The following is a 13,376-nucleotide window of genomic DNA, read 5'->3' on the forward strand; positions in this document are numbered from 1 at the left end:
TTGATTTTAAAACCTGGTGGCGAATATCTCTTGAATTTAAGTTGGAGTTGCCAAACCCCAAACGGTGCTTGTTCTCAAATCTATTATCTGTATGTTGTTGGCGTCTCATTAATATGCATCTTACAACCATAGCAAATGAATATTACTTTGTAATAAACAAATGTCGTTGTTCCGATGCATGACATTTAATAGGTTTGCACAGGTTATTCTGAGAAATGGACGTTCTGGAATACGTATTGCCCTTTTTGTATACATAGTCGAGGCTCATGGAAGAGCTAGTACACTGAATGGACCAGGATGCAACAGGACAAATGGAATAGCAGAGAGAGCGAGGGCAACACCAACAGCGGAGTTGAAGGCCAATATAGAGGCAGGCCTGGACAAACAATGGGCGTGGGGAGGAATGGGGGGCAGGAAAGGTCAGCAAAGGCCTTTGCTCTGTTCAAACTGATGTTACGCACGTACCATTTCTATAGTTGTAACTTATCTGATTGTGGTGCATCATTCTTCCCTGCTGCCCGGCTTGTCAGGGCAGTGCCATTAGGGTTAGAGTGCCGATTGGTCCCCATGGACCGGACCTTTCTTTCTTCTTTCTCCTTTCTTCTCTCTCTCTCTCTCTCTCTCTCTCTCTCTCTCTCTCTCTCTCTCTCTCTCTCTCTCTCTCTCTCTCTATCTCTTCCTCTCTTCCTCTCTTCCTCTCTTCCTCTCTTCCTCTCTTTCTCTCTTTCTCTCTTTCTCTCTATCTCTTCCTCTCTTCCTCTCTTCCTCTCTCTTTCTTCCTCTCTTTCTCCCTAACTCTGTGATGACCCTGACTTTGTGAAGGCGGGTGTACTCCATCCTGGTTGTGGGGGATCTCTGGGTCGCACCTGGTTGATCGATCAACTGCCTATTGAGAAGCTTGTAGATACAATTTCCATCAGGGCAGTGACAGTAGGAGACAACAGTACTTTTACATGACTTGCAAGCACACTAGACGATGATGTCAAAACATCAACATAGTGTAAGATTTGAACCTGTGATCGCTGCATCATGTGACTTTCTCAGAAGGGTAACTCAAGCCTGTCAAACCTTGCATGATTAAATGAATGCATAATTACACTTGGAACGTCGAGATGAGAAAATGTAACCCAATCTCATGAAATGTCATCCAATGAATCCTTAGGCTATGCTTCATTTCATTGTATTCCTCCACAAGCATATGCACCTTAAGGAAATTTGCAAGAGGTTGCTCATAAGCATGAATGCCCAATACTTGCATGGAAATGTTCACATTTTTTAGGAAAGCTTAATTATGACCACTAGCAACGGTACCCGCCCTATGGGCGGGACTTCAATTGGGAGGCCCAAATGAAAAGGTAAAATATCAGAAATTGAAGGCTTTAAATTTTTTTAAACGATTCATATAAACATCCGTTAAATCATATCACACGCAAATCATCAAAATCTAAACAGTATCTTACTATAATTCACCAAATGTCCCACAGTGATCGATACACTATGATCGTGATTATCGTGGTCGTGAATCGTGATCGATAATCGTGTTCACAATCGCTTTGTCGTATGTACTCCCAATACGTGTTTCCTTCAGTTGAAATGGGTTAGAATTCCCTCAAGCAGGGATTTCAACCCGTTTCCTTATAAAAGGTCTTTGTCCGAGGTCACCGAGTTCATTCGGTGCAGCTGTGCAGCGATCGGTGCAGCCGTTTGTGCGGCACCCGGGAAAACAACATCGTCACAATCAACGTTATGCGAACGCGAATGTTATGCAGGAGTCCAAACCTGAGAATGCTGGAGACTAAAGCTGAAATTGGGAAAACTAAATAGCCTATTTTACTCCTGGAGATCCCATGATTATCCACCCAAAATATATTTGCGATCGGTTCAGCAGTTTTTACGGTACCTTCGAATGGACAGACAGACGGACAGACATTTGGTGAATTATAATAAGATTTTGTTTTATATGCAAATAGTTTTGGAGCTTCTTTGACCAATGATATAATCATTTGTCCTCCTGAAGCTGACATTTACTACCAATTCAATACACATCTTCCTGGCACTCTTTCTGGCCTGTGTACATGCGCTGACACAATATAGTCCTGACAAATATAATGGCCTTTGTTATTGGAATGCATGGTAGAGGGATATTGAGGGACCTACATATGGCAGTGATAGTCAAGATTCCCAAATTTGGGTCGCTTATTTGAAGTGTGGCCAATTTCGCATCACTATTTTGCTTGAATTTGGATTCCTTTAGTAATGTGACAATTATACGAAATATGTTTTTTCATGAGCCTTAACAGCTGAATCATTCATTTTTTGCGAAGTCACGGTGACCATTTCAGAAGTAAAAGATTTGTGCCCTTTCAACTTGTTCTTCTGTACCTTCAAGTAGTGTGACATAATTTAGTTTTTTCTTTTCCAACTCCCTCCCCAGATGTTGAAATCTCTGAAGGATATAGCAGGTGTTCCTATTCCAAACCTGGCCTCCACACAAGGGCTTGGTGCGTCTGCTCCACAAGCAACTTCAGCTGTGCCATTTACCTCGGCACGCCGTGTTCGTCTCATTCCCATTCAATCATTTGACGTATGTATTGCTTTTGTCATTCAATGTGTTAGTTGGGAGTGCTCCCTTGGTTTGGGGTTTGTGGTTTATGGAGTTTTGTTGTGAAAATGTTGACCTTTTTTGAATATGTTGTTGTTTTGTCAAAGTTGCTTCTTTGCAAATGTTTGTAACTGTAAATGTTGTGTATTGCTGTTCGTCCCAACTTGATTTGGTGATTGGTTTGGGGAAGGGGAGGTGGGGAGGACGGGTGGGGGGGGGGGTCTTATTTCCCCCCCCCCCTATATTTTCCTATATTTTCCCAAATTTTATTTCCTTCTGGCATCTGCAGGGAATCTCTACATTTTATAACCTTTATCCGATCGATTGATGCATCCAATGGCACAACATCCTGTCATTTTAAAGAGAAAGATGAGCTATCGTGTCCTCGTTCAATGAGCCATTGATGGAAACAAAATGGCACCCATGACCCATGTGACCAGACTTTTTGGGACGCGTAATGTCACTACCCCTAGTATATAGGGATTCTAGGGTAAACACAAATCCCTCTGTAATGACAAGTTTGATGAATTGTCATCTGTTTAATTAAACGTTACTAGCGTGACTCGCTCACCACACGTCGTTTCAGAGGGATAGGCATCTTTGACCATGTCTACTTTCTCAGGGAGTGAGGGATGGCAGGAATGGTGGTTGGGAGTTAGTGGTGGTGATGGTGGATTGAGGTCCTCAGGGCGTTTTGGGTCCTCGGGGCGTTTTGGGGTCCTCGGGGCGTTTTGGGGTCCTCGGGGCGTTTTGGGGTCCTTGGGGCATTTTGGGTCTTCAGGGGCTTTTGGGTCTTCAGGGGCTTTTGGGTCTTCAGGGGCTTTTGGGTCTTCGGGGGCTTTTGGGTCTTCAGGGGCTTTTGGTTCTTAAGGTTATTTTGGGTCTTAAGGTTATTTTGGTTCCTCTGAGTCTTTCAGGATCTTTCAGGTCTTTTGGGTTTGGGTCTTTAAGGGTATTTTGGTTATCCGGGGTCTTTTAGGGTATTTTGGGTCTTCAGGGGTCTTGGTGGTCTTAAGGGTCTTGGGGGACTTAGAGGGTCCTCATAGGTCTGAGGGGTCTCAGCAGTCTAAACTAAAGGGTCAAAAAGGTATATTCCAACAGTACATAATTAAGAGGTCACAGACACAGACGTTTTGGGTGTTAATTTTATTTGAAGAAGAAGAAGAAGACGTTTTGGTCACAAATAAACATACAAACAAACATCAGCATATACTTTTGCTCTATTATAAAAAGATTTCAACTTCTAGAATCTTGTTTATGGACGAATTTAATGCTGAAAGATGTTTGAAGATGGTTTGTGGATGTTTTTTGAAGATCGATGTTTGAAGCAGAAATTGAAGATGGTTGAAAGAGAGCAAAAAGTAAAAAAGCAAAGATTGAAAAGAGTTTTTAAAATGATGGCAGACATCAGTTCATACATCATTTCTAACTGAACTGTATGTGTGTGCACAGTGGAAAAGGAATAGGAAGGCAAGGATTTTTGTTTAAAACCATGACCTTGAATTGCATAATGTGTGTAGAGTCAAGAATGTTTTCTTGTCTTTTGTTTTGGCCAAAGATTAGATTATATGTGGTAATGTGTACATTTCCACATCATCACGTAATGTTTTGGTTCACGAGCAGGGACAAATTGCAAACGAGGCAACATATCGACCTGCAGGTGAAGGTGGATGGCAGCTTGGCAGAACTGACGAAGATTGGAAAGCCACAGAAAATGGTGTTTAAGGTGGACGTGGAGGGCGGCAAGATGGCTATCCTCAAAAGGCCGAAGGATACGCCAGAAGAGTCAAATGTGTTTTCACACAAAAGGAGTACGTTTATCTCATCTTCTGCACATTGTTGGCCTTCCCCTTCATTCCTCTTGTACACATGTGACTGCAAGCAAAGCTTGGTCATATATTTATGATGGTTCCCAGAGGGAGGCATTACGTGTTTAGATGTGGTGTCCCACTTTTTTGGGGAAAATAATTAAATAACGTTGCTTTTCATTGAGGCAAAATTTCAAGTGCTACTAATTGGCTAATATTATTTATTGGCTATACTGGGTACCATCAGCCCTCGAGTTACATTTTTACATTTGTATGTAGGGATTGGGGGGGGGGGGAGGGGTGGGAGGGCGGTGGAGAAAGGGTGGTGGCGAAAGGAGGGGTTATGGTTCAGAGAAAGGAGGGTGTGTGAAGAGTTTTTGAAAGAAGGCAAAGAAGGTTGGGAAGAGACACAAATAAGCTGTAAGGGCAAGAGTGTAAAGAGTATCTATGGAAGACAGGGATGGAATGACGGATTATGTATTTATTTTGTATACTAAGTCGAGGCGCATATAAGGATGTCAAAATATTCGTCATATTTGCGTATTCAATAAATATAGTATATAGCCCTCCTTTTAGCTTCACTCCCACATGCAAACGTAATAAAGATACAGCTTCAACCAGACTCGGTGGCGTATAATGTTTAGTGCGTCCACTGAGTCTGGGAGGTGGGTGGTTCAAACCCCTGCCTGGGAGCCACTGAGTCTGGGAGTCGTACCAAGGATTTTATTTAAAAGGGGTATGTGATGCATCCTTGATTGACACTCGGCATTTAAAATGGAGCATGGACAAACAATGCTGGGGAGGCATTGGCAAACCACCCAGTTTAACCCTTGCCGAGAAACTGTTTCAGCAGCACCAACGCTCGGGAAAGAGGGCGGTACTTAATTTTTTTTACAGCTTCAAAGGAATTTGGGATGTGTGTGGGAGGAAGGGGAAAAGAGTAGATAATGGCAGTTGGGGGATGAGAGTGAGGGAGGTGGGGGGAGGGAGTGTCGAGTGTGCAAGTTGACAAACTTAATTGACAAATTTTAAAACTCAGCTTAGTTTGGAGTAGAAGTTTCAGTACCAATCTTTTGTTTTCTCTTTTTTATACATGATATAAGGCTCATCGTGGAGCTGTCACACACATGGACATACAGACAAACATTTGCGCTACAACAGACTGTTAGAGGAGACAAACCGCCATTCAGCTTGGGGGCGGGGGGGTATCATTTCCCGGGGCACTCTGGGTACCAGCGACGTCACAACAATGGCAACGCCTTTCTCACCACACTCAGCAGGGCCTTTCCAAAGGAGGAATTTCCTCCGCCCCTTGGATGCCAACCTTTGGGGTTACATCGAGTCCGGTAATTAATGGTGGCATGTATTTAACCATGACACCACTAAGTCATATGGGCATGACGAAAGTGACCTTTGCTCAGCAGAGGTTGATAACATGAATGCATGCATGTCGTGGACTCTCACGATTTGTGGGCTTGGTTAGTCTACTTGGCAGCACATTTCTATTTTAAAGTTCGAAATGTGTTTGATTTTAAGGCCACGTTCATATGCCGCAACTTTTGTAATCGTAGCGCTTATTATTGAGCTTGTCACAGTTTATAAACTGCTTGATAATGCATTGTGCATTTATTTACAATTCCACATCTCTCTTTTTTACATCTTAGACGATATTGCAGTTGGTTGGATTTTCTCATATGGTGTATTTGGCAAAGTGGCGGTGACATCCACTTGCTCTTCATAGTTCTGTTGAATGAGATTGAACAGCATATTTAAATCACAACTTCCTGAGGTAATGGAATATTGCACAAAATAATTTTATTGCCCCATACCACCATTGCACTGGAAATGCATGGCAACTTCCTCAATTGTTTGGTGATATGGCGCTGCATTGTTTGGGATCTTTATTACAATGTCCCCATAATTTTGGCGACTTGTTGTTTTGGGAGAATCATTAGCATCATTGATTTGTGATTTTCTTTAAAAACTTATGAGATCTCCAACTGTTGTCTTTTTAAGGACATCCTCTTAAAATTCATTTTGATTATTTCCATCAGATGTATTACATTAAGTAAGATGTAGCAGGGAAGGGAAGAGGAAGGATAATATGAGTAAGAGGCGGGTAGGAAAGGGCCATCTGAGGGTTAGTGATGGTGATAAATGGTTACAATTCTGCCATTTTTGCATATGTAAATAAATATTTAGCCCCCAAATGCAACATTGCTTAAAATAAATTCTTCCTTCTTTGCAATCATGCTGACGAACCTGCTGAACATCAGTCCTGCAGCTCATCAAATCCCAGCGCACACCAAGCAAGCTCGGAATCGTATTTGACAAGGATAAGGAGAGAAACCAACGTCGAGACTTCGTTTTTGAAACCCCACGGGTGTGTTTTTGGAGGAGGCCTTGTTTGAAAATTGTCGATATTTTACGTTTTATTGCTTCTAATGAATGAGACCATCTGTATTATTTGGATTTTTTTTTTTACTAATGGCTGAGTATCTTTCTCCATGTGAATATAAAGCTTGTTGGATATGACTTGATTTTTGGCAGAATGTTAGCTATTCCTTATCCCAAGCTTTGCTGCTGCGTATCTGACACCTTGCTTATCCCGCTGCAGAAGCGCGAAGCATTTTGTCAGCTTATGCAACAGATGAAGAACAGGCACTCGGAGCAAGGTGAACCAGACCTAATCTCTATTTTCATCGGAACCTGGAATATGGGTAAGAAACTGAAGAACGATTACGGAGCTGCTAAGTGGGAGCAGTTGCATTCTTACAAATTGCTTTATTGGGGACGTTAAGGCGCTGTCAGCTTTACTTGAAATGCTTGTGGCCGAAAATATCCGATGATTATGGGTATGAACATAGTATGAACAAATGGGGGACTCGGAGAGGTTTAGAAAGGGTGGAGAAATGGGGGTTGGGTTCAGAGAGGAGTCTGAGAAGTTTGGAATGACGCTGCTTGTGTAAGATGGATAGATCCACAGGAGGTGAATGTTGGGATAAAACTTGCATAACTGAATTTGAATTTGGAAGGAATCCTGACCAATTTATAATGCAATGTAGCCCCGTTAAAATGAATATTATTTCTGACAACCTTTGATAAGTAAGTTTAAGAAGTGAAAAAGTATTGTTTATATGCACCGGCATATGTATTGTTATGGCAGTCATGTCGGCCAACCAGCCCGTACACTCCGAGCTGGATCAAGCGCCTATTTGCACCTATACCTAGGTCAATTTGGAGCACCTCTAGCCGACCGGGCGGCACACCTGACTTCTCTCCATGCCGAGCACTCAAAATGGCGGTGCGAGTGGATCACCGCACCCAGCACGAGGGTAATTTCAATGGAGCATTACTCGTTCAATACCAACTGATCCTCTAAAGTCTAAAGGGTTATATAAGCCAACACGGCTATTTTCCCAGCGATCCTGACAATCTGAATACCCAGACAGAGACCAAGTGAGTTCAAAGTGTGTATTTAAATGGGGAGAGGGAAAGAAACGGATACAGTGATTGGCAATTTTTGGTAAGTCAGTGGCTAACAACAAGCATGATGCTCTGCTAAAGGCCCAAGTTCCACTTTCAATTTCTGAGTTAACAACGCCTTACTCTCGCCCCATCATTGTTGATTCTGTGAAGTCCATGGTCCTCCCTGCTGTCATTTGCCATTTTGGAACCCGTTTCTCATGCATTCACACTTGACAGCTGAAGTGCTCATTCTCCCATGAGTCCCAATAAACTCACCATCTCCCGGGTTGGTCTCATGACAGTCCTCACCTGCTACTTCCATGAGCCTGTGGATGAAATGCTTGCACAAAACATTCTGGCATTTTCATAACAATCCATGGTGACATGGGATCTGAGAGGAAACTTGAATATCACTGTTTACAGGAAACCCACTCACACTGACCGGTACTTGGATTTTGACTCTTGCCATCCCATGGACCACAAACGAGCTGTTGTGCACACCCTCCTTAAAAGGGCATGTGATTTACCATCGACAATCAAAGAAAGAAGGAGAGAGGTAAAACATCTACAAGATGTGCTGAAGGCCATTGGCTACCCCGACAGATTATTACCAAAAAGGATGCGATTTTGGCGAGGCCTCGTAACAGGACTGTCCTGCAGCAACAACCAAAAGGTCATTGTGTTTTGCCTTTTGTGCCGAGTGTGTGCCAAAGCATTGGCAGAGTTTTAAAATTGGCAGGTGTGAGGGTAAGTTACAAACCTATGTTCGCCATGAAACAGGCACTTATGCATGTCAAGGATAAGCTTCCCAGGAATGACTGGGCAGGGGTGGTATACATGGTTCCCTGTGTTTGTGGGGCTGAATATATTGGAGAGACAGGGAGAACATTGAGACAACGGGTCAATGAGCATCGCAAGGCCTTCAAGTGCAACTTTCCAAAGAGATCTGCCATTGCCAAACAAGGTCTGCAGACTGGCCATGTTCCCCTGTGGGATAATGCCAGAATTTTGGGTGCAACCCCCAGTAAACGTATAAGGAGGATTTTGGAGGCATGGCATGTGGGGGAGTCTGTTGTGTCTCTCACAGAGGAAGTGCTTGACTTACCACTAGCGTTTGTCCTTCTCTTGCAGAAACGTACCAGAGAAATTGCATCACCAAGCATATAAGTTATTGCCTCGGTTTGTGGTCACTTGGGTATACATTCTTACTTTAGGTTTGCGATATATCCGTTTAGGTTCATTCGTTTAAATTACCACTATCACTTGAAGCAAATAATCATGTTTGTTTGGTTTTTCAACGATTTATTTGAATTATGTTACGAGTTGTTTGATTTAACGGTTGTTTTGATGTAACATCCCAATTTGTGGTTTCAGTTGGTTCAACGGTTTTGTTTTGATTTACGGTTTAAATTTGGATGGCACGAGTTGTTCCAGAATGGTATTGATTGGTGGTTTCGATATCCCCAATCCCTCCCCCTTTTTCCCTTATATAAGGGAGGGTATAGAATTGTTTTTCTTTACTCCTGAGAAAGGTCAGTGGATGCACGTTTGTCCGTGTTGCTGATCGAAACGTCGAGCAGTTGTTTATTTTGCTCATTAAAGGTTGGAGAACTCGAGATGAAATCTTTTTTTTTTTTTTTTTTTTTTTTTTTTTTGTATACAAGAACGAGGCTCGTGAAAGAGCGAACATTAATCACACAGAAAGACAAACCGACACATAAAACATAACATAGGGAGCGGTAGACAAGATGGGGAGAGAGGGGGAAGGACACAAACACAACATTTGAGAGCAGGGACCGAGAGACATGGAGACATCGAGAGATCTGAGAGAGGGTGAGGGCTTTGGGGGGGGGGGGGGGGGGGCGTGGGAAGGGGGCAGTGGGAGAGGTATAAAACATATGGACACTGCCAGGACTTCCAGGAAAGAAGTTGGAATTTCAAACAAGGTGGATCTGGGGTGAATTAGCGGGGGTAGAAAAGATCAAGGTTTTGGATGGGGGAAGATAAGAGATGGTGGTGAACAGCTGTTTTAAAGACCTGGAGGGAGGAGTGGGATTGAAGGGAGTGAGGGAGTTTGTTCCAGAGGCGGGAGAAAAGAGGAATGAAAGAGTGAAGGTGAGCGGAGAGCCGAGATTTCGGCAGTTTAACCATCAGAGGGTTGCTGGCAGATCTTGTGCGACCTGTAGGAATATTTGGGGGACAGAGCACAGAGAGAGCTGGGGGTGCAAGGCCGGAGAGGAGTCGGTAGAAGACAGAAAGACCACCTACCTGCCTGCGGTGAGTGAGTGAAAGGCCCTCAGAGATAGCTTCATCGCGGGAGATTCCAATAATTCTGAAAGCTTTGGTTTCAACAGCGTGAAGCCGAGCTAGGTGTGAGGCAGGAGCACCGGCCCATAGGGGAGAACAGTATTCCATTGAGCTGCGGATGAAAGCCTTGTATGTGGTGAGGAGCTCAGGTGTGCCGAGGAAGGACTTCGCACGACGGAGGATGCCCAGTCGGCGACTGGCTTTGGAGGCCAGCTTGGAAATGTGGTTTTCCCAAGAAAGATCATGGCAGATAGTGAGACCCAAAATCTTGAGCGACAGAACTTCTTGGAGAGGATTGTTGAGAAAGTAGATGGGAGGGTTGTCCAGTCGATCTTTTCGGAGAGACATAGTAAGAGTGTGAGATTTGTCAGGATTGAAAGACATGTTCCACTTGTTTGACCAGTCTGTGATTTTGTCCAGGTCTTCAGAGAGTGAGGAGGCAGCAGACTGCCGATCTGAGGGAAGAGGAATGGAGCGGCAGAGAGTGGAGTCATCAGCAAAGAGATAGAGAGGATTTTCGAGAGAGTGTGAGAGATCATTGATGAAGACCAGAAAAAGCACGGGGCCCAGAACACTGCCTTGGGGAACTCCAGCCTGAACAGGAAGAGGAGATGAGAGAAACCCATTCAGGGCCACACGTTGACGACGACTAGAGAGGAAGTCCGCCAGCCATGCGTGGAGATTTCCATGGATACCAAAGGAGGAGAGTGTGGTGAGCAGAGCGGGGTGCCAGACCGTGTCGAAGGCACGTGATATGTCGAGGGAGACAGCTCTAATTTCCTGTTTGGCATTGAGGACCTCCATCCATTGTTGAGACAGCAGAAGCAGCATGTCCAGAGTAGAGTGACCTGGTCTGAAACCAAATTGATGATCAGAGATCAAGCCATTGGAGAAGAGGAAAGATTTCATATCAGAAGCAATGATGGATTCCATGACTTTGCTGATAATTGGGAGAAGGCTGATTGGTCTGTAGTTGCTAGGATCTGTTTTTGCACCTTTTTTGTGCAAAGCGGTGATGTTGGCTGATTTCCAAGCAGATGGCAGTTGACCTTGAGCAAAAGAGAGGGTGAAGAGAACAGAGAGAGGGTGAGATAGAGAAGCAGAGCAGGATTTTAGGACCCGTGGGCTGATGCCGTCGGGTCCAGTTGCAGAATCAGAGTCGAGGGTTGACAGAAACTTTTCCACCTTGTCAGGAGGAAAGGACACGGAGTCCAGAAGCAGCAGGGTACGACTGGGTATGGTGGGTACAGAGAGGGATGGGTTTGGGACACAAGATTTAGAGGCAAACACAGAGTTGAGGCATTCAGCTTTTTCACGTGCGGAGTCAGCTGTGTAGCCGTTTGAGGTAAGGGAGGGGATGGAGGGGGAACAAACACCAGAAACGGATTTGACCAGACGCCACCAGGATTTGGAAGAGGGAGACAGATAAGAGAGTTCGGTCTTGAGAACGGAGAGATATTGTTTCCTGGCTCTCCTGAGGGTGGACACACACTTGTTTCGGGCTTTGTGAAAGGAAATGAGATTTCCTTCCGTTGGATTTGCTTTCCAGGAGACGAAGGCAAGTTGTTTCTGGGCAACAGCCTCACCACAAGATTCCGTGTACCATGGACGGGAGGAAGGGTATGACAACTGAAGACGAGATGGGATAAATCTGTGCATGAGAGAGAGCAATTTACTTTGGAAGAATTCCCAGGATGAGTTGATGTCAGAGGTGGTAGAGATGGGAGACCAGTCCAGATGATTGATGGCTGCTTGAAGACCGTGCCAGTTGGCCTGAGTGAAATGCCAGACTCGTCGACGCTGAGCAGGCTCCCTGAGGATGGTCAGAGAGATGTCCACTTTAACAAGGACATGATCAGATGATCCGATCGGAGCAGAAGAAGAGCAGCAGACATTTTCAGGGAAGTTAGTCATAACCAAGTCCAGAAGAGAAGATGTTCCGTTGACTGAGATCCGGGTCGGGAAATTGACAGATTGTGTCAGTCCCAGTGAGTCGCAGAAGTCCTTTGCTGAGGAGCCATGGCTGGTGAGAGAGGTACCCACACCCAGCCAACTGGCATGATGACAGTTGAAATCACCACATATGAGGAAGAGAGAGTTGGGATGAGTAGATAGAAGTTGGTCCATATCATCAGACAGCGAGATGTAGATGGAGGGAGTCATCACTGTTTGGTGGACGGTACAACACACATATGAACAAGAGGTGGGAGCGAAGGGGAAGCCGTAACCAGAGGTATTCCTGGGGGTGAGGTGGAGAGAGTGCAGTGCAGGGCGAGTGAGGAAGAGAGTTTTTGATAAAGATAGCAACCCCGCCTCCAGGACGAGGCTCAGGTCTATCATACCGGAGGAGGGAGTAGCCCGGGAGAGATACTATGGAATCAGAGACATCATAAAGGAGGAAAGTTTCTGTTAAGCAGATCACGTCTGGTTTGACAGAAGCAACCTGTATGGAGAGATCAGTTAAGTTTGAACGAAGGCCCCGGATGTTTGAGGTCCATACCGTTAATGAAGAGGAAGGGGGAGCATCAGATACAGAACAGGGGGGAGGAGGGGTAGGGTAAGATGTGGAAGAGGTGGAAGAGGTAGGGAGAGCTGTTGAAGGTGTGTCAGAGATTTCAGAATAGCTCGGAGAAAGGGAAGGATGGGGCGGACAAAAGGTTTGATGGTGATTGGGTGAGCCACAATGAGGTGTTATTTGAGGAGGGGGAAGAGCGAGGCAGAAGGTTGGGGGAGATGGAGGTGAGAGTTTGAAGGGGGAAGAAGCGGGGAGGACGCTTTGAGGAGGGGGAGTGAGAGGGGGGAAATTGAGAAGCAATGAGGGTGGGGAGATTTGAAGGGGAGGGGTGAGGGGGGAGTTTGGGAGGGAAGGGACAAGGGGAGGGATTTGAAAGGGATGGGATATGGGGGAGATTTGGAGGGGAGGGGTGAGGCAGGAGTCTAGGAGGGGAGGGGCGAGGGGGCATCTTGGCGGGGAGGGGTGAGGGGGTAGTTTAGGAGGGAGGGGGCAAGGGGGGAGATTTGAAAGGGATGGGTGATGGGGAAGATTTGGAGGGGAGGGGTGATGGGGAAGATTTGGAGGGGAGGGGTTATGGGGAAGATTTGGAGGGGAGGGGTGAGATTGGATTTTTGAAAGTGTACGATTTATGGGAAACGAACATTTATTGCAAAATGAGTTTCTTGTGACCTTCGAG

The 13,376-nt window shown here is 45.1% G+C and overlaps 2 protein-coding genes across 2 annotated transcripts in view; both read left to right on the forward strand.

The window, feature by feature from the left end:
* Positions 1–13,376, forward strand: part of LOC137435139 (autophagy-related protein 16) — a 307,119-nt gene that overhangs the window by 65,668 nt on the left and 228,075 nt on the right. The gene's annotated exons all lie outside the window — the stretch shown is intronic.
* LOC137435134 (phosphatidylinositol 3,4,5-trisphosphate 5-phosphatase 2A) overlaps positions 1–13,376 on the forward strand; it is a 136,837-nt gene that overhangs the window by 40,360 nt on the left and 83,101 nt on the right. Inside the window, 4 exon segments of the mRNA XM_078784626.1 lie at positions 2,435–2,584; positions 4,263–4,413; positions 6,687–6,793; positions 7,028–7,130. Of these exon segments, the coding sequence (XP_078640752.1) occupies positions 2,435–2,584; positions 4,263–4,413; positions 6,687–6,793; positions 7,028–7,130 (511 nt within the window).

This window comes from Myxine glutinosa, chromosome 9, assembly GCF_964187855.1.
Source record: "Myxine glutinosa chromosome 9, kmMyxGlut1.1, whole genome shotgun sequence".
NCBI lineage: Eukaryota > Metazoa > Chordata > Myxini > Myxiniformes > Myxinidae > Myxine > Myxine glutinosa.